Genomic DNA, 20,637 nt, shown 5'->3' on the forward strand with positions numbered 1-20,637 from the left:
TAGGGATGGTGCCAGGTTTTGGTACCCTTCCCCAGATATGTGCCTCGACAACCCTGTCTCGGAGGTTTACGGACTATTCCTTCGACTTCATGGCTTGGTTTTTGCTCTGACATGCACTGTCAACTGTGGGACCCTTTAATACATAAAGACAGGTGTGTGCCTTTCCAAATCATGTCCAATCAATTAAATTCACCAGAACTGGACTCCAATCGAGTTGTAGAAAAATCTCAAGGATGATCAATGGAAACAGGATGTACCTAAGCTTCATTTCGAGTCTCATAGCAAAGGGTCTGAATACTTATGTAAATAAGTTATTTGCCAAAATTCCAAATGCCCTGTAATAGAGTCAAATAGAATAGAGCAGAGAAGAGTATTGCAGAGTAGAATAGAATAAATTAGATATTAGATTAGAGAAAAGAGTATAATATAGTATAATATAATTGAGTAGAGTAGATATTGAATATAATATTTACTAACATCAAATGCATTGTGACATGTTTATAATATTTTATATAACTTGTATAGTTGTATATCACATCAATGGATGCTGCTTAGACAAATAGTTATTTGAAGCATGATCAGGTTGATTATAAACTCAGCAAAAAAAAGAAACATCCCTTTTTCAGGACCCTGTCTTTCAAAGATAATTCGTAAAAATCCAAATAACTTCACACATCTTCATTGTAAAGGGTTTAAACACTGTTTCCCATGCTTGCTCAATGAACCATAAACAATTAATGAACATGCACCTGTGGAACGGTCGTTAAGACACCAACAGACGGTAGGCAATTAAGGTCAAAGTTATGAAAACTTAGGACACAAAAGAGGCCTTTCTACTGACTCCGAAAAACACCAAAAGAAAGATGCCCAGGGTCCCTGCTCATCTTCTTAAACGTGCCTTAAGCATGCTGCAAGGAGGCATGAGGACTGCAGATGTGGCCAGGGCAATAAATTGCAATGTCCATACTGTGAGACGCCTAACACAGCGCTACAGGAAGACAAGACAGATGGCTGATCGTCCTCTCAGTGGCAGACCACGTGTAACAACACCTGCACAGGATCGTTACAGCCATACATCACACCTGCGGGACAGGTACAGGATGGCAACATCAACTGCCCGAGTTACACCAGGAACGCACAATCCCTCCATCAGTGCTCAGACTGTCCGCAATAGGCTGAGAGAGGCTGGACTGAGGGCTTGTAGGCCTGTTGTAAGGCAGGTCTTCACCAGACATCACCGGCAACCAGGTCGCCTATGGGCACAAACCCACCGACGCTGGACCAGACAGGACTGGCAAAAAGTGCTCTTCACTGACGAGTCGTGGTTTTGTCTCACCAGGGGTGATGGTCGGATTCGCGTTTATCGTCCAAAGAATGAGCCTTACACTGTGGCCTGTACTCTGGAGCGGGATCGATTTGGAGGTGGAGGGTCCGTCATGGTCTGGGGCAGCATCATCGAACTGAGCTTGTTGTCAATGCAGGCAATCTCAACGCTGTGCATTACAGGGAAGACATCCTCCTCCCTCATGTGGTACCCTTCCTGCAGGCTCATCCTGACATGACCCTCCAGCATGACAATGCCACCAGCCATACTGCTGTTATGTGAGTGATTTCCTGCAAGACAGGAATGTCAGTGTTCTTTCATGGCCAGCCGAAGAGCCCGGATCTTAATCCCATTGAGCACGTCTGGGACCTGTTGGATCGGAGAGTGAGGGCTAGGGCCATTCCTCCCAGAAATGTCCGGGAACTTGCAGGTGCCTTGGTGGAAAAGTGGGGTAACACCCCACAGCAATAACTGGCAAATCTGGTGCAGTCCATGTGGAGGAGATGCACTGTAAATGTAGTTGGTGACAACACCAGATACTGACTGTTACTTTTGATTTTGACCCCCCCCTTTGTTCAGGGATACATTATTCCATTTATGTTAGTCACATGTCTGTGGAACTTGTTTAGTTTTATGTCTCAGTTGTTGAATCTTGTTATGTTCATACAAATATTTACGTTAAGTTTGCTGAAAATGAACGCAGTTGACAGTGAGAGGACGTTTCTTTTTTTGCTGAGTTTATATAGTGAATGAACCAGTCTCCTAAATAATTTTGAAAGTCACAGTTATATACTACACTACACATAATATACTACACCTTGTTATAGCCAGGAAGAGTGATTTGCTCTGACAGATTCAATTTACCCAGGGAGTGATATGGATTGTAACATTACCCTTACCCCTCTGTGTGTGTGTGTGTGTGTGTGTGTGTGTATGTGTGCGTGTGTGTGTGTGTGTGTGTGTGCGTGTGTGTGTGCGTGTGTGTGTGTGTGTGTGTGTGTGTGTGTGTGTGTGTGTGTGTGTGTGTGTGTGTGTGTGTGTGTGTGTGTGTGTGTGTGTGTTTAACCCGCCGCCTGTCTATCTTAGTTGAGGAACGGTCCGGATGCCTCAGCCCCCTCTCTGGGGGGTCGTCTGTGTGGCACCAGCCCCCCTTCCATCACCCAGACAACAGACAACAACCTCCACATACGATTCATCTCAGACGCCACCAACGAGGGCAGTGGCTTCAAGCTGATCTTTGAGGCCCACAGCCAGGGTGAGACTGTAATAACAGTAAATTGTTATAAAAAAAATTATAACACAGACAAAGGTTTAGATAGAAACACTCTAATGTATGTTTTTACATGATTGAGACATCACTGTATTTTGTGCTTAAGAGCATAGAAGTCAAAGTGTATGTGAGAAAACACCTTCTGATTTCTAGATTTTCCTAATCACATGCATTTTCTCTCCTCCTGTAGCTTGTGGAGGAAGCATTGTGTTGAGTGACTCCGACCCTCCAGGCTATATCACGTCACCCAACTACCCCCAGAACTACCCCCAGAACATGGACTGTATCTGGGTCATCACCGTGCCCTACGGGGAGTCTGTCCAGATCGACTTTGATGATGAATTCGACATTGAGCCTACGTCCAAGTATGAAAATGTCCCATTTGATATCATCGTCATGTTGTAATTCTTCATCATGTTTCTTTTTACTTGTACTTGTTATAAGTTCTTATGTCATGTTTCTTATATATGAGTACAGAGTATAATAGTGTTTCTAATAGATTGGATCCAAGAGCTATATATTGTACCATTCTGTTGTTACATTTTTTGAAGAAAACAATTTCATGAGATTTACCCCCAATGTTTTGTCGTCAGCTGTTTCTATGACTACGTTGAGCTTCGTGATGGTGCCACCTCTGACGCTAACTCCCTCGCAAAACTATGTGGCAACACCAGGCCCTCTACCGAGCATTCCACTGGCTCCACCATGTACCTGCGCTTCCGCACAGACAACAGCATCACACACAAGGGCTTCAAGGCCAAGTACTCCATCGGTGAGTGTGTAACTGGAACAGAATCAACCCACTCTGCCACACTCCCTAGTACAGTCTCGCACACACTCCCACACTCACTCAAATACACTTTACCACCTACAGAGAACATGAACCCTTTCAGTGGGCATGTTACAGTATCAAACGTATCTCAGAAAGCAGATGTATTTTGCTGCCTCTTCTACAAGATACAGGAGATACTTGGAATGACCCGGATCTCAATCTCATTTTTTTTTGCCTTTTCAATCCAACACAGCCACGTGTGGAGGCACATACACTGGCCAGAGTGTTAACCTCAAGAGCCCAGGTTTCCCTGCGAACTACCCAGACAGCTCATCCTGTGAGTGGTACCTGGAGGGCCCTACAGGACACTACCTCACCATCCGCTTCGACAACTTCAGCCTGCAGAGCACAGTAGACTGCAGCAGTGACTATGTCGAGATACGAGAGTACAATGCCTCAGGTAACCTGTTCTATGTTTACGGATTCTTGACATGTTTCTAGCAATGTTCTGCCTAAAAATGACAGCGGCGTGTGCACATAGTTGTGTCATATCTCTTTTCTAAGAAGTCTAATTCAGTTTGTCAATTTGTGTAATTCATTTTGTCTAATGTGATGAAATAAAAGTTGACGAATGTGTTGCCGGTATGTCCTGTTCCAGGGCGCTTCCTGGGAAAGCATTGTGGGAACACCATACCTAGCCCTATGGAAACAGGAGACAGCTTTGCTTATGTCAAGTTTGTCAGCGACAGCAGTGTAAATGCCCCTGGATTCACTCTGTCCTTTGTGGGCAGTGTGGAAGGTAAAAGTCAATTCATTTAAGACTTACAGTGCATTCGGAAAGTTTTCAGAACCCTTTACTTTTTCCATATTTGGTTACGTTGCAGCCTTATTCTAAAATGTACACACAATACCCCATGATGACCAAAGCAAAAACCAATTTTTAGACATTTTTGCAAATGTATTACAAATAAAAAAACTGATATCACACATATACTATTCAGACTGTTTACTCAGTACTTTGTTGAAGCACCTTTTGGCAGTGAATACAGCATTGAGTCTTCTTGGGTACAAGCTTGGCACATCTGTATGTGTGGAGTTTCTCCCATTCTTCAGAGACTTGTCCCAAAACCACTCCTGCGTTGTCTTGGCTGTGTGCTTAGGGTCATTGTCCTTTTGGAAGGTGAACCTTCATCCCAGTTTGAGGTCCTGAACGCTCTGGTGCAGGTTTTCATAAAGGGTCTCTTGTGTACTTCGCTCCGTTCATCTTTCCCTCGATCCTGACTAGTCTCCCAGTCTTTGCCGCTGAAGTTCCACAGAGGAACTCTAGAGCTCTGTCAGAGTGACCATTGGGTTCTTGGTCACCTCACTGACCAAGGCCCTTCTCCCCCGATTGCTCAGTTTGGCCGGGTCTGCTAGCTCTAGGAAGAGTGTTGGTGGTTCCAAAACTTATTTCATTTAAGAATGATGAAGGCCACTGTGTTCTTGTGGACCTTCAATGCTGCAGAATGTTTTTATACCCATCCCCAGATATGTGCCTCGACACAATCCTGTCTCGGAGCTCTACGGACAATTCCGTCAACCTCATGGCTTGGTTTTTGCTCTGACATGCACTGTCAACTGTGTGGGCCTTTCCAAATCATGTCAATCAATTGAATTGACTACAGGTGGACTCCAATCAAGTTGTAGAGACATCTCAAGGACGATCAACGGAAACAGAACGTACCTGAGCTCAATCTAGGTGTCTCATAGCAAAGGGTCTGAAATACTTATGTAAATAAAGTATCTGGTTTTATTTCTTATAAATTAGCAAAGGTTTCTGAAAAGCTGTTTTCGCTTTGTCATTATGGGGTATTGTGTGTAGATTGATGAGGAAAAACAAGATTTTATCTGTTTTAGAATAAGGCTGTAACGTATCAAAATGTGGAAAGTGGGAAGGTCTGAAAACTTTCCGAATGAGCTGTGTGATTTCTGTGTCATAGCTTTGTGTAGTATTGGTATTAGCAGTGAAAATGACTGACTGACAGTAGAAGTTAATAAGCTGTGTTGATGTTAACAACCCGTTCTTTCTTTCTCATTCTTTCCGGTCCTGTCCCCCTACAGTGTGTGGAGGTGAGCTGAACGCTGCCTCGGGGACCATCTCGTCCCCTAACTATCCCAACCTGTACCCTCACAGCCGTACGTGCCGTTGGGAGATCACTGTGGTCCCGGGGAGAAGGGTCACTCTCACCATCAACGACCTTCGGCTGGAGGGCACCAGTAGCAGCAGCTGCTACGCCGACTATGTGGAGGTGGGTCCCACTTATCTTTCAGCTTCTCTTCTTTTAGGTTCACTTTTTCCTCTTTTAAGTCGGTGTGTTGATTTATTTTCTCATTTGCCTCCGTTTGCTGTGCAGTCATATCATCTAAGACTAAAATCTACTCAATCCTTCTAGCACATAATCAGCCCGGCCACATCCATGGTTCTTTCCATGCTTCCAGTATGATTTTATTGCTTCTAATGCAGTTCTAATTGTTCTAACTGGTTCTGATGGCGTGGTTCTCCTCCCTCAGGTGTTAAACGGCGTGTCGGTAACCGCCCCTCATATCGAGCGGCTGTGTGGCACCGTGCCAACCGGCTACCAGGTTAAGGCGTCGGGCAACACCATGACTGTAGTGTTCCGTACCGACTCCTCTGTCTCCAATGGAGGCTTTACAGCTACCTACTCCTCCAATGAAGATGCATGTGAGGACAGCTTTACTCTCGTCTCCCTCACAACTTTCCCCAGGGTGTTTAGTATAAGAGCATGTTTTCTCAGGGTTTAATAAGGGATAATAATAAAGGCGGCCATTGCCGTTTTGACCTCTTTCAAAGACATTTAAAGACACTTTTAATGCAAAGCATGTCTTTAATGTGTGAAGTGTGTTGCCATCCTCATAGGGATGTTAACATTTGGATTTGAATTATCAGAACTGCTCTCAAGGGAAATATCATACATTTAAAATACCCTTTAGTGCTTTCTTGTTCTAAACCTCTATGTCCTTCTCCATAGTGTGTGGTGGCATCCTCAGTGACCCAGCTGGAGGTAACTTCACCTCCCCGGGCTACCTCACCTCTAACTACAGCAACAACCTGAACTGTGAGTGGCTGATCCAGAACCCTACACAAATCAACTCGTCCATCGTGGTCATCCTAGAAGACCTACACCTGGAGAACCATCAGACCTGCGAGTCCGACTACATAGAGTTCCGCCTCGGTGAGTCACAATGCTGGATGTGTCGTTTTGCTAATAGAAGAATGTTTGTGTTCGTATCCAAAGTAACTACTCATTGGGGCGGTTTCACAGACACAGATTTAAGCATAGCCGTAGAAAAAATATATATATATATTTTTGGTATTTAAATTTTACCCCTTTTTTCTCCACAATTTTCAATCTTGCCTCATCGCTGCAACTCCCCAACGGGCTCGGGAGAGGCGAAGGTGGAGTCATGCGTCCTCCGAAACATGACCCGCCTAACTGCACTCCTTAACACCCGCCAGTTTAACCCGGAAGCCAGCCGCACCAATGTGTCGGAGGAAACACCATTCAACTGGCGACCGGGGTCAGCCTGCAGGCACCCAACTCGCCACAAGCAGTCGCTAGACCGCGATGAGCCACGTAAAGCCCCACCTGCCAAACCCTCCCCTAACCCGGATGACGCTGGGCCAATTGTGTGCAGTCCTATGGGACTCCCGGCCACGGCCCGTTGTGGCACAGCCCGGGAATGAATCCGGGCCTGTAGTAACTCCTCTAGCACTGCGATGCAGTGCCTCAGACCACTGCGCCACTCGGGAGGCCCTAAAAAGCACTTTTAATGGAGATCCTTCATTGAGCTTTCTTTTTATTCCAGGACTAATCGTAATCTGTGTCTGGGAAATTTCCCCTAAGTGATAAAGACAAGTGATTATGTGCCTAACCGTTCTGTAACTGATCCCCATAAACAGGCTGTGTAACTGTGTGGATGTTGTGCATCTTCCCTTCCTAGGTGACTCTAGCGGGGAGCTGCTGGCCCAGTTCTGTGGCCAGACCACTCCGATGATTCCCCTGGTGGTGTCCACCCCTGAACTCTGGGTCCACTTCCAGACCAACCAAGCTATAGGAGACCTGGGCTTCAAGGCCAAGTACTTATTCTCCGGTGAGCTTAGCCCCATCTCTCACGTACAGTTCCTCAATGCCTCTAAACTCAACATCATGTGGTCCAAGCACCACTAGTTTTATTCTGAGGGATATCAGGCACAGATCGATGCTCCACTAAGGCATCAAGATATGAAATGTAGCATTACAAACTTCATAACCTCTCCATCTCCCTATATAGTGTGGTGGTTGGTAGACTGGGGAAGGAGGTATAATCCTGCCTTCTCAAACATTTACCTTTTTACTCAGCCATTGTGTCTAGCTCCTAACCTCTACCTCTGTCTCCTTACCTCCCTGTAGAATGTGGTGGTTTGCAGACCGGACAGGGAGGTGTAATCTCCAGCCCTGCCTACCCTAACCTCTACCCCAGCCCCAGCCGCTGTACTTGGTTACTGGAGGCCCCTGAGGGCCACACCATCACTGTGAGTAGTAGAGAATCCCTCAGCAGCATGTCCTGGAGCTGGGTTAAATCTTGTGTGTGTGGTTTGGTAGCTAAAGTTAGCTACATAGCTAACACTGTAAGACTAATGTTAATCAGCATGTGAACTAGCTAGCTAGCCATATTGGGAAGTGAAGAGGATTTGTGATGCGTTTCTCAAATGTCTTCTGGTAGATGGTGTGATTGTTATATTTGTTTACCTGGATGGTCAATTTCTTAGGTAATAGTGACATTAATAGTAACATTGATGTAGTGTATGGTATTTATGCAGAGCTGGTGCTATAAATTGGATGGTATAATATAAACTCAACTTGTGCGACACAAACAGCCATCCCATACCATACAGATTTACCTCAAACCACCCCTCCATTTACCCCCTGTTGTCCCCCTCAGCTCACCTTCAGCTACTTCAACCTGGAGCCTCACAATACCTGTGGCTGGGACTCCGTCACCCTCTTCAACGGGGGCTCCCCAGGGTCTCCTGTGATTGGCCAGTACTGTGGAACCACCTCCCCAGGAACCATCCAATCAGGGTCCAACAAGCTGGTGGTGGTTTTCCTGGCCGATCACTCAGTGTCCAGAGGAGGGTTTGTGGCCACCTGGTCAACTGACTCCTCAGGTAGGCTATGGGCCGATGAATGACCAGGATGTCGTCTTGCCCAGGGTTGAGGTCAACTCTGGGAGTTAACAAAAATTCCAAGTAATTTTAAAAAGCAAGAATGGAAATCGGACTTGGAATTTCAGTTTACTTTCTGGATTAACTGAATTTATATGGAATTCACCCCAGTCCTGGTCTTGGGATTGTTCTGTGATAGTTGTGTGATATGTTGTGAAAATATGATGTACTGTTGTATCCCTAAAGGCTGTGGAGGAGTGATACACGCTGACACTGGTGTCATCAAGTCTCCCAACTACCCCCAGAACTTCCCTGCCAACATTGAGTGTTCCTGGACCATCATCGCCCACGAGGGTAACCATCTGGAGATGAACTTCAACTCTGACTTCCAGATCCCTGATGCCAACGGGCAGTGTCAGAGCAGCTACATCAAGGTGAACACACACTATTGAACCTCCTAGCTCCTACACTTGCTTGATAAGATTGCGCCCTCTATTAAAATATCCTTTGGTATTGCAAGGTTGATGCTCCGCTGACATCATATGACTAAAATAATGAACCCAAGGAGTGGGAATTATTTTGTATAATGGTTCTGTGCAGGGGTGTGTGGTACGCCACTGGTTCTGTGGTCTGCTAGCTGCAGGGTGTGACAGCACTGATCCAGTTGACATCATCACTCCCTACTGTACAGTACATACTGAACATAACGTCTGTTTGTTACTATCTCTGTCGTATTACCTGTAGGTGTGGTCAGGTGATAGTGAGACCGCTGATGGACTGCTAGCTACAGGTTGTGGTACCACCGCCCCGGCCCCCATCATCGCTCCCTACAACACCATCACCACTAGGTTCCAGTCCACTGGAACCCCAGGAAGAGGCTTCTCAGCCAACTACATCACACGTGAGTAGAGTACTACTAGTGTCTGTTAGGTACACATTTACAGTCGTAATATATCAGTGTATTTGAACTACTATAAAGTTCTGTCCGTTGGCGTCTTCTCTCAGGGTGTGGAGCTAACTTCACTGCCCCCACCGGCCGGGTGGTGTCGCCCAACTACCCAGCCGACTACCCCTTATTCTCCGACTGTAGTTACCTCATAGACGTTGGACCCCAGACTGTTGTCATCCTGGAGTTCCGCACCTTCCAGGTAGAAGGTAAGAAGAAGGACCATCTAAATGGTCATCTTGGCTCTCCTGCAACATGATAGATGTGTAACAACTGCACAAGAGATTTGTCTCTTGCTCTTTGCTGTTGAGAAAGTCCGCCCGATATGCTGCTTCCGAAATGTGTGTCGCTTATTCTACCTTCAAATCACATTCATAATACTATGATTCATTTGACAGTTATTTTCCCCCCATGTTGTCCTAGCCTGTGTCCTTTGTGTCCTGTCCTAACCTGTGTCCTTTGTGTCCTAGCCTGTGTCCTTTGTGTCCTGTCCTAGCCTGTGTCCTTTGTGTCCTAGCCTGTGTCCTTTGTGCCCTGTCCTAGCCTGTGTCCTTTGTGTCCTGTCCTAGCCTGTGTCCTTTGTGTCCTGTCCTAGCCTGTGTCCTTTGTGTCCTGTCCTAGCCTGTGTCCTTTGTGTCGTGTCCTAGCCTGTGTCCTTTGTGTCCTGTCCTAGCCTGTGTCCTTTGTGTCCTGTCCTAGCCTGTGTCCTTTGTGTCCTAGCCTGTGTCCTTTGTGTCCTGTCCTAGCCTGTGTCCTTTGTGCCCTGTCCTAGCCTGTGTCCTGTCCTAGCCTGTGTCCTTTGTGTCCTGTCCTAGCCTGTGTCCTTTGTGTCCTAGCCTGTGTCCTTTGTGTCCTGTCCTAGCCTGTGTCCTTTGTGCCCTGTCCTAGCCCACTCCACGTGTATGTTTGATGGGGTGAAGGTGTACGGTGGTACCCACCCTACGGGGACCCCTGTGGCCACAGTGTGTGGCAGCTCCATCCCTGGGCCCTTCAGCACCCTGGGACCCATGCTGGTCAACTTCTACTCCGACTCCATCATCAACGACAACGGCTTCCTGGCGGAGTACAGAGCTATACGTGAGTTTCATGCTTCAAGTCTGAGGCCCAATTCTAAATCAACCCTTGGACCCTACGCCATCTACCAGAGGTGTCCAACTCAATTCCTGGCCGTGCCTCTGCTGGTTTTTGTTATTTCGTTTCCTTTCCAATTTAGACCTAGACAACAAGGTGAGGAGAGTTCCTAACTACCTTCAGAGGACTGGAGTTTGACGCATTTGCTGTATGCACTTGAACAAATCTGAGAAGATTTTATTTGTGTAAGCAAATGTGGTAAAACGTCCACCTAGCCTACAAAAGGCAAGGGGGAGCTATTACCATATTGAGTATCAGTGCATTCTGACTGGGTCTGTCTGAGCCTCTGGGCTCAGAGTTTTGGGCTTTTGGCCTCATAGTTCTGGGGTTGTTTACCATTAAGAGGGGAATGCTGCCGTTGCGCTGGCGCTCCATTCAGCCCAGTGGAGAATGTGAGGAATGGAGAGAGGCTGCGCTTTCTAACAATTAGAGGGGATTTGAGAGGAGAAGAGGGCTCTGGATACAAGGCCACAGCAGATGGATACCAGGCCAGGGACAACACATACACACAATAGACCCACACACATACATACAGTGCCTTCAGAAAGTATTCACACCCATTTTACTCTTTCCAAATGTTGTTGTGTTACAGCCTGACTTTAAAATGGATTAAATTGCATTTTATTTGGTCACTAGCCTACACACAATAATACCCCATAATGTCAAAGCGAAATAATAATAATTATTATTAAAATAATATAAGCTGAAATGTCTTGAGTCAATAACTATTCAACCTCTTTGTTATGGCCTAAATAAGTCCAGGAGTAAAAATGTGTTTAACAAGTCACATAATAAGTAGCATGGACTCACTCTGTGTGCAATAATAGTGTTTAACATGATTTTTAAAAGTCTCTGTACCCCACACATACAATTATCTGTAAGGTCCATCAGTCGAGCAGTGAATTTCAAACACTGATTCCACCACAAAGAAGGGCACCTGGTAGATTGATTAAAGAAAATGAAAGGCCGACATTGAATACCCCTTTGAGCAGGGTGCACTTATGAATTTCTCTATTGGATGGTGTATCAATACATCCAGTCACTACAAAGATACAGGCGTCCTTCCTAACTCAGTTGCCGGAGAGGAAAGAAACTGCTCAGGGATTTCACCATGAGGCCAATTATGACTTTAAAACAGTTTAATGGCTGTAATAGGATAAAACTGAGGATGGCTCAACATCATTGCAATTACTCCACAGTACTAACCTAATTGAAAAAAATGTATATATATTCCAAAACATGCATCTTGTTTGCAACAAGGCACTAAAGTAATATTGCAAAAAATGTGGCGAGACAATTCACTTTTTATCCTGAATACAAAGTGTGATGTTTTGGAGCAAAAATACAACACATTACTGAGTAGCACTCTACATATTTTCAAGCAAGGTGATGGCTACATTATGTTATGGGTGTGCTTGTAAACATTAAGGACTGGGCAGTTTTTCAGGATAAAAAAAAATGTGTAATTGAGCTACGTGCAGGAAAAATCCTAGAGGAAAATCTGGTTCAGTCTGCTTTCCCCCAGACACTGGGAGATGGGTTCACCTTTCAGCAGGACAATAACCTAAAACACAAGGACAAATCTACGCTGCAGTTGCTTACCAAGAAGACCGTGAATGTTCCCGAGTTGCTGATTTACAGTTTTGACTTCATTAAATCTACTTTCATTTTCAACAAATTTGATAACATTTCTAAAAACATGTGTTTGACTTTGTCATTACAGGGTATTGTGGTAAATGGATTAGATTTTTTTTGTTTGTTATCCATTTTGAATTCAGGCTGTAACACAGCAAAATGAATAAGTCAAGGGGTATGAATACTTTTCTGAAAGCATGCACACACGCGCGCACACACACGCACGCACGCACGCACACACCCTTCAATTCATAAGGATTAAACTCTGACCTCTGTAACATTCAGACAGGCAGCCTGTCAGACAGAACAGTAAATACGTATCATCATCCGTAGCTAAATGACTCAGACGGGCACCCAGACACTTCAGACAGGGCAGCCATTATAGCCTCTGTAATGGGGGAGACACCACTCTCCATCAAGCCTTTTAGATGATTCATGTCTGGAGTGGCAGGGTAAACGTGACTGGCTGCACATTGAAAGCTCAGAGTAGTCAAAAACGAAAAGACTTATTGCTTTATTTTTTTGCATGCTTCATAATGAAAACAGCTCTTCTCTCAGAAACCAAGACACACAACAAAATACAGTCTGAAAATAAACCGAATTCATTTAAGTAGGATTCATTCAAGTATATTTACTTCAGGTAGCAGAAAAAGTGGGAGGAAGGAGACTAATTAAGGGATTGGTGTTTCTGGTATGGTCAGAATGTTATTAATCAGTGTTTTTGTTTACTATTAGCATGTGGAGGTGTGTTCAACAGCACTTCTGGTACGGTCAGCAGCCCGGCTGGCATCGATAACTACCACCACAACATGAACTGTACCTACCACATCGTCGTCACTGAAAACAAGATCATCAACCTCAAGTGAGTCCAAGGGACATGCTGCTTTGTCTACTAACCCAGAGAAGGTCTAATAATGATCAGAAAACCAACACAATCCATCATCATTCAAAATAACAGGGAGCAAATGCAAGGCTTAAGCTGAAGTGTTGACTTAGCCTAAAGCACATACGGACTGCATTCTTAGCTAACAATAAGTACCTCATGTCTGTAGTGTAGTAAGATCATTCTGATTCTGAGAACAGACCGTCTCATGTCCCCTGTTTCCACCTGCAGGTGTTAATGCCTTTGTGTCACACCATAACCCCCCACACACACACACACACACACACACACACACACACACACACACACACACACACTCTGTGACATGAGACGGGGGACTGTGTGTGTGTGTGTGTGTGCGTGTGTGGGGGTGTGTGTGTGTGTGTGTGTGTGTGTGTGTGTGTGTGTGTGTGTGTGTGTGTGTGTGTGTGTGTGTGTGTGTGTCCCGGTGTATGAGGAAAGATTTCCTCTATGGACCAGGCACAGCCTAACTCAAAACAATTACTTTCCTCCTAAGGGACATTCTGTGCGTGGCAGTGCTTTAACAGACCCACATGAACAGGTTGACACCTCTTCCAGAAAGTCGTGTCAGGCTTTAAGTGACACCCACATCTCCTCAGATGTCCCATTACCCTCTGCCTCTCCTTCCACCAATCAGGTGGAACACCTTCCATCTGGAGGCATCGTCGTCCTGTCGCTATGACTATGTGATCGTGTACGACGGGCCCAACGCCATGGCTCCTATAATGGGGCAGTTCTGTGGCACGGAACTCCCGCCCAACCTCCAGTCCACAACCAATCAGATGTTTATCGCCTTCAGGACTGACTCATCCGTGTCTGGGATTGGCTGGAGGGCCACCTACATTGAGACTCTGGGTAGGTCATCTTACACCCGGCTTCTCTATTTGTCTATTTTAAAACAGTGGATGGTGTTACATTTTTCTTATCTAAGTGTCCCAGACACTATATGGGCTATTTGAAAACAACGGACTGTATCTATATAAAAGATGGGTAAATATCTTACATTGTCCTATACTTATTCAGGCCTCAAGCTACTGTCGACGTTCAGTTAATATAGTTTGTTTTACACTCACTCTAGAGAAGTGAGAGGCCAGGATTGTTGTTCTACTCTCTCCAATATTAACCCACATGTCTTAAATCGCTATGTGGGGAGTGGGGGGCTGTACATTCCCAATGACTGCCCCGCTGCGCATAAACAGCCTTTTGTCCATCCGATGGGCAGGGGGCCAGCCAGCCATATTAGTGTACTCAGACCAGGACAAAAGAGAGAGTGAGAGAGGCATTCTGCATTGCATCAAGCTAGTGAATAAAGGGCGAGAATGTTTCTTTTTGTTTTTTTTTAAATCTCTTTTGCCATTTATTTTAATGCATTTTATCTAGTTGATTAGTGTTTGATAGTCTAGATACAAATGTCTCTATAAAGTGTAGAGGGGGTTGATTTGTGTTTGATAGTCTACTGTAGATACAAAAGGCTCTATAAAGTAGAGAGAGGGCTGAAAAAGAATCCCAAGATTCCGTCATTGTCATAGAAGAGAGCCATGGTGAATCACCCCACTCTGTGTTACACTTAAATCAATCTCCAGCTGTGGTTACCCCTGTTTCCCATGGAGCTGAAGGCCATCCGAGGGATGTGAGCAGCTGAACAGACTGGGCAGAGGGGGAAGATTTATGACGGCGCACACAAACACTCCTCTGTCTCTGGGAATGTTGGGAGTTCTATAGGTTTTAACACATTATGTTCAGTGTTCACAGCATACCCCCTCAGAGCTCAGACATCCAGTCCCTCAGTTAGTTTTGATGCATACAGCACAGCAACAGCAGGAGGGACAACTGGGTATATGGGGACATGTGATATCTTGATGTGATATTAAATATCACTTGATGGGTGGATACTCAACAAGTACTGTTTTGAATGTGTACCACCCTTGTTTGACGATGTAGGCCTATACATGTGTACTAATAGCCTTCTTTGAGAATTCATGGATATTTAGCACTATCTGCTGTTCACTCATGGAAGCCTGCATGAGAACTCCCAAAGCCCACACGCTATATCATAACTCTTTATCACATATGCCCATGTCTTCCTCTACTCTCTTCCACTTTTCTCTTCCTCCCCTGTCTCTCTCTCCAGGCCCGGCACAAGGTTGTGGGGGTTATCTCTCTACACCTATAGGGATGTTTGGCTCTCCGGACTCTAACGGTGATGGGAACTATGAGTACAATATGGACTGCCTGTGGACTATCACCATGCCCATCAACAAAGTCATTAACCTCACCTTCTCCTCGTTTGAACTGGAGGGAACGTCTACATCTACCTGCCATTACGACTACGTCAAGGTTAGGAGATCTAGCATTCCTTCCATTCATTTGTTCACTCATTCGTTTATTTGCTCTCTCGTTTGTTCGTTCTTTCACTCATTAATCTGCTCTCTCTCTCTCTCTCTTTCTTTCTTTCTTTCTTTCTTCCCCCCTTCTACCCTTCACCATCAGATCTTTGACGGAGACAATATGAACTTCCCTCTGGTGGGGACGTACTGTGGACGTGATGTAATCCCGGGTCCCTTTGTGTCTGTTAGTAACTTCCTGACTGTACACTTCGTCACTGACAGCTCTATCAGCTACAGGGGCTTCAACGCCACCTACAGGGCACAGGACAGTAAGACACCCTTTGATCTATTCCCTTCCTTTCTTTCTATAAAAGTTCACCTGCCCTGCACTCATTGGCTAATCCATCACATTATTATTAATACAAACATTGAACACATATTTACAGTACCAGTCAAAAGTTTGGACAAACCTACTCATTCAAGGGTTTTTCTTTATTTGTTACTATTTTCTACAATTTAGAATAATAGTGAAGACATCAAAACTATGAAATATCACATATATGTGCAGTAACCAAAAAAGTGTTACATTCTTCCAAGTAGCCACCCTTTGCCTTCATGACAGCTTTGCACACTCTTTGAAAACTCTCAACCAGCTGCATGAGGTAGTCACCTGGAATGCATTTCAATTAACAGATATTCCTTGTTAAAAGTTCATTTGTGGAATTTCCTTCCTTTATGCGTTTGAGCCAATCAGTTGTGTTGTGACAAGTTAGGAGTGGCATACAGAAGATATCCCTATTTGGTAAAAGACCAAGTCCTTATTATGGCAAGAACAGCTCAAATAAGCAAAGAGAAACGACAGTCCATCATTACTTTAAGACATGAAGATCAGTCAGTCCGGAAATGTCAAAGTTTCTTCAAGTGCAGCCGCAAAAACCATCAAGCACTATGATGAAACTGTCTCTCATGAGGACAGCCACAGGAAAGGAAGACCCACAGTTACCTCTGCTGCAGAGGATAAGTTAATTAGAGTTAACTGCACCTCAGATTGCAACGCAAATAAATGCTTCACGGAGTTCAAGTAACAGACACATCTCAACATCAACTGCTCAGAGGAGACTGCGTGAATCTGGCCTTCATTGTCGAATTGCTGCAAAGAAACCACTACTAAAGGACACCAATAAGAAGAAGAGAGTTGCTTGGCCAATCATGGTGGAAATCTGTCCTTTGATCTGATGGGTCCAAATTTGAGATTTTTGGTTCCAATCGCTGTGTCTTTGTGAAATGCAGAGTAGGTGAACCAATGATCTCTGCATGTGTGTTTCCACCGTGAAGCATGGAGATGTGATGGTGTCGGGGTGCTTTGCTGGTGACACTGTGATTTATTTAGAATTCAAGGCACACTTAACCAGCATGACTACCACAGCATTCTGCAGCGCTGCGCCATCCCTTCTGGTTTGCACTTAGTGGGACTATCATTTGTTTTTCAACAGGACAATGATCCAAAACACACCTCCAGGCTGTGTAAGGGCTATTTGACCAAGGAGGAGAGTGATTGAGTGCTGCATCAGATGACCTGGTCTCCACAATCACCAACCTCAACCCAATTGAGATGGTTTTGGATGAGTTGGACCGCAGAGTGAAGGAAAAGCAGCCAACAAGTGCTCAGCATATGTGGGAACTCCTTCAAGACTGTTGGAAAAGCATTCCTCATGAAGCTGGTTGAGAGAATGCCAAAAGTGTACAAAGCTTTCATCAAGGCAAAGTGTGGATACTTTGAAGAATCTAAAATATATTTTGATTTGTTTAACACTTGTTTTGGTTAATGCATGATTCCATATGTATTATTTCATAGCGTTGATGTTGATGTCTTCACTACTATTCCACAATGTAGAAAATAGTAAAAATAAAGAAAAACCCTTGAATGAGTAGGTGTGTCCAAACTTTTGACTGGTACTGTATATCAATTGGCGTGTGGGTATTGCGATTCACAAGACTGTGTGTGCGTGTGTGTGTGCGTGCGTGTGTGCGTGTGTGCGTGCGTGTGTGCGCGTTATCCAGGACTCTGCGGAGGCACTCTGAACGCTACAAATGCGGTCCAGACCATAACATCTCCTATGTACCCCAACGCCTATCCCCCGTTCATCTCGTGTCGCTGGGTCCTGGACGCCCCTCCTCAGGAGAGTGTTAAAGTAGCCGTACAGCAGTTCAACCTGCAGCCCAGCCAGAGCTGTAACACCAACTTCCTGCACATGAGTGACTGGCCTGTGGTGAGACAGGCTAGCCAATTTTCTGTTGTTGCTTTTTTATGTGTTTATTTGTACAGAGTGTTCTTGGGTCACTTGAAAGTCACCTACAATTAAACGTTGTATTATATACTTAAATTTGTAGGATACTACTACTCTAGATGTCAGCTCTTTTAAACTGTGACAATAGCCGAAACCATTCATGTACTTGCAGGCATACTTGCACCTCCTTGTGAAGCCGATACGTATTGCATGTCAGGACTGTCAGGATATTATTTTAGAAAGTCCGTCTTCACTCTGTGAGTCTCCTAAAAAGACTCTAATGCCCTTAATCTTTCTGTATTGTGTGTTTCACAGGGAGACTACGGACAAGCACACAAGTTCTGTGCTGCGGACCACATCCCAGACTTCTACAGCTACGGGAGGACCATGCACATCGTCTTCAAGTCTGATGCCTTCATCACCGGCAACGGAATGAGTCTGACCTATCAGGTGGCAGGTATGGTGATGGCAGACTTCCAACCGTTAAGAGGCTCCCTCTTACCCTATTCTCCTTTTACTAGTGACTTATTTTAAACATCTGTGTTTGTCCCATGTCTTTATCTTGAATGTATTTGTCTGGTGTTTTCTCCCTTGTCTGATTATTCGTCTCTCCTGTGTGTTCCTCCAGGTTGCAGCAGGACCTATGAGCAGGCCTACGGCTACCTGAAGAGCCCCGACTGGCCTAACATCTACCCCCACAATGTCGACTGTACCATCATCCTCATGGCCCCCCAGAACAACTCCATCTCTCTGTTCTTCAACAGCTTCAACCTGGAGTCCCACTCCACCTGTAGTTATGATTACCTAGAGGTCAGGACACAGACTGTCTCAGTCTGCCACTTTACTTGATGCATGGCCATTTTATACCATACAAGGGCGTGGTTGAAATTCTCTCCTGACAGTCTGTTCTAAGTTAGTTTTTTACGCCCATTTTCATATCTTGGAATGTTCCATTTTGATGGCATTTGGATGACCACATAAAATGTATGCTTTATGCTTTATGAATTCTGTGTATCCCAGTCAGTCATTCCTTGGTGTTGTATGTTTATAAAAGGCAACGTCTCGTCCCTGTTCCTCAGGTCCGGAATGGCAGTACAGAATCTGCCCCACTGTTAGGAAAGTACTGCGGGTCCACACTTCCCAATCCTATATTCCCGGGCACCAACCAGCTTTACATGCGCTTCAAGAGTGACTTCTCTGGTGCCAAGGATGGCTTTGAGATCACCTGGACCTCTTCTCCAGAGGGTGAGTGATTTAACCCTATAGGGTGTCCCCATCCTGAAAGACAAGAGACACATTCCTAGTCCTAAACCATCTCCTCCTTCTGTAGTTTACCATATGAGGCAAACTGAGGCAATGGTCAAGATCTATCAATTTCTAATGACAAAATAGCTGTTTGTTTTATTAAAAAAGGAGCCTACCAAAAGGTTCTAACAGTGTATCTGTAGTACACAATTGTATAAGGGGATATCAACAGAGAAGTTGCTCGTTTTTATATTGTAGGTGTGGGTCTGTGCAGGATGTGTAATTTCATGTGTGTTTTCTCCCCAGGTTGTGGAGGGTGGTTATACGGAGACCACGGCTCGGTGACCAGTCCTAACTACCCTGGCAACTATGCCAACGGTACCCACTGTGAGTGGGGCATTAAGGCTCCGAATGGGCGTGTGGTGACTGTCACCTTCGCCCAGATCAGCATTGATGACCCAGGAGACTGCCAGAACAACTACCTGAAGCTGTTTGACGGGAAAGATGCTAGCACTCCTCCTATTGGCCCTTACTGTGGAGCGGTACGTAACATAGGAATTCCTATTTAACTTTAGATGACTTTGTTGATTTGTTTCCATTTTATTGTGGGGAACGTAGGTATCATCGTACTCAACCTCAAATGGTCTTATTTTGGTGCGATGAACCAATAAACAATGATGTTCAGAAAATGAACGGTGATTCGCACTAAAAAATAGACCACTTATTTTTCCTTGCTTTTCAGCGGGCAAACGAAAATAATTGACATTTTATTGAGGAACAAAAGAGCATATCTGGATTATGTGGCATTTGTAAAAAATGTATCATTATATTATGTATCACTGTATTATTATACAGTTAGTATACAGATTATAACATACGATTAATGATTGTTGTCATATAAGGGCAAGGCTTCCGTTTTTCTCCCCTAACCCTCCCTTCTTTCTTGTCGTTCAAAGGAGACGAATATCGCTCCGTTCACAGCATCCTCACACCACGTCTACGTCGTGTTCAACGCCCAATATTCTGTCCTGCCTTCTGGGTTCAGGCTTACATGGAGCAGCTGATAGGACACACACTCACACACTAACCACATGCTTGTTTACAGATTCTCTAATCATGCCAGTGCAACTGGACATCTGCCATGAGATCTTAGCAGACCAATTAAATGTAAATAATTAAAAAGCTCTAAAATTGGACCATAGAATGTTTGAATCATCTGTTTGTAGATAATTTTCGAAAGAATGGCAAATATGTATTTTATGGAGTTGCAATTGGGTAATAAATTAATGTATTTTTTCGTCTTTGATGTGCCAGCCGACATAGCAACCTTTTAATAAAAGCTATGGTTTAATGTATTATGGGGGTATCTATCTTACAGGGCAGCAGTTGTATTGAATTGTAAATGCATGTATTACATCAGGAGACAACTTTATGACCAGACTGACGTTCCACATACACATATTATTAGTGGAATGTATTTGGGTTCTGAGAAGCAACAGTCGTGCAAAACCTGAAACAAGCTCCTTTTTCATTGGTAGGGATCTCTCTTAAAATACTTACATCTCTTAATCAAAAGATGTTGTTGGTAT

At 44.6% G+C, this 20,637-nt stretch overlaps 1 protein-coding gene across 1 annotated transcript in view; it reads left to right on the top strand.

The window, feature by feature from the left end:
* cubn (cubilin (intrinsic factor-cobalamin receptor)) overlaps positions 1-20,403 on the top strand; it is a 55,868-nt gene extending 35,465 nt beyond the window's left edge. The window contains 25 exon segments of the mRNA XM_029626643.2: positions 2,411-2,579; positions 2,785-2,959; positions 3,188-3,366; positions 3,620-3,826; positions 4,025-4,165; positions 5,467-5,654; positions 5,917-6,088; positions 6,396-6,599; positions 7,369-7,518; positions 7,818-7,939; positions 8,350-8,575; positions 8,819-9,006; positions 9,317-9,473; positions 9,578-9,727; positions 10,407-10,595; positions 13,020-13,146; positions 13,826-14,043; positions 15,320-15,525; positions 15,679-15,844; positions 17,577-17,785; positions 18,119-18,260; positions 18,432-18,613; positions 18,883-19,048; positions 19,355-19,590; positions 20,005-20,403. Of these exon segments, the coding sequence (XP_029482503.2) occupies positions 2,411-2,579; positions 2,785-2,959; positions 3,188-3,366; positions 3,620-3,826; positions 4,025-4,165; positions 5,467-5,654; positions 5,917-6,088; positions 6,396-6,599; positions 7,369-7,518; positions 7,818-7,939; positions 8,350-8,575; positions 8,819-9,006; positions 9,317-9,473; positions 9,578-9,727; positions 10,407-10,595; positions 13,020-13,146; positions 13,826-14,043; positions 15,320-15,525; positions 15,679-15,844; positions 17,577-17,785; positions 18,119-18,260; positions 18,432-18,613; positions 18,883-19,048; positions 19,355-19,590; positions 20,005-20,112 (4,377 nt within the window). The 3' untranslated portion in view covers positions 20,113-20,403.
* Positions 20,404-20,637: the final 234 nt, after the last annotated feature.

The sequence above is a fragment of the Oncorhynchus nerka genome, linkage group LG22, assembly GCF_034236695.1.
Source record: "Oncorhynchus nerka isolate Pitt River linkage group LG22, Oner_Uvic_2.0, whole genome shotgun sequence".
Lineage (NCBI taxonomy): Eukaryota > Metazoa > Chordata > Actinopteri > Salmoniformes > Salmonidae > Oncorhynchus > Oncorhynchus nerka.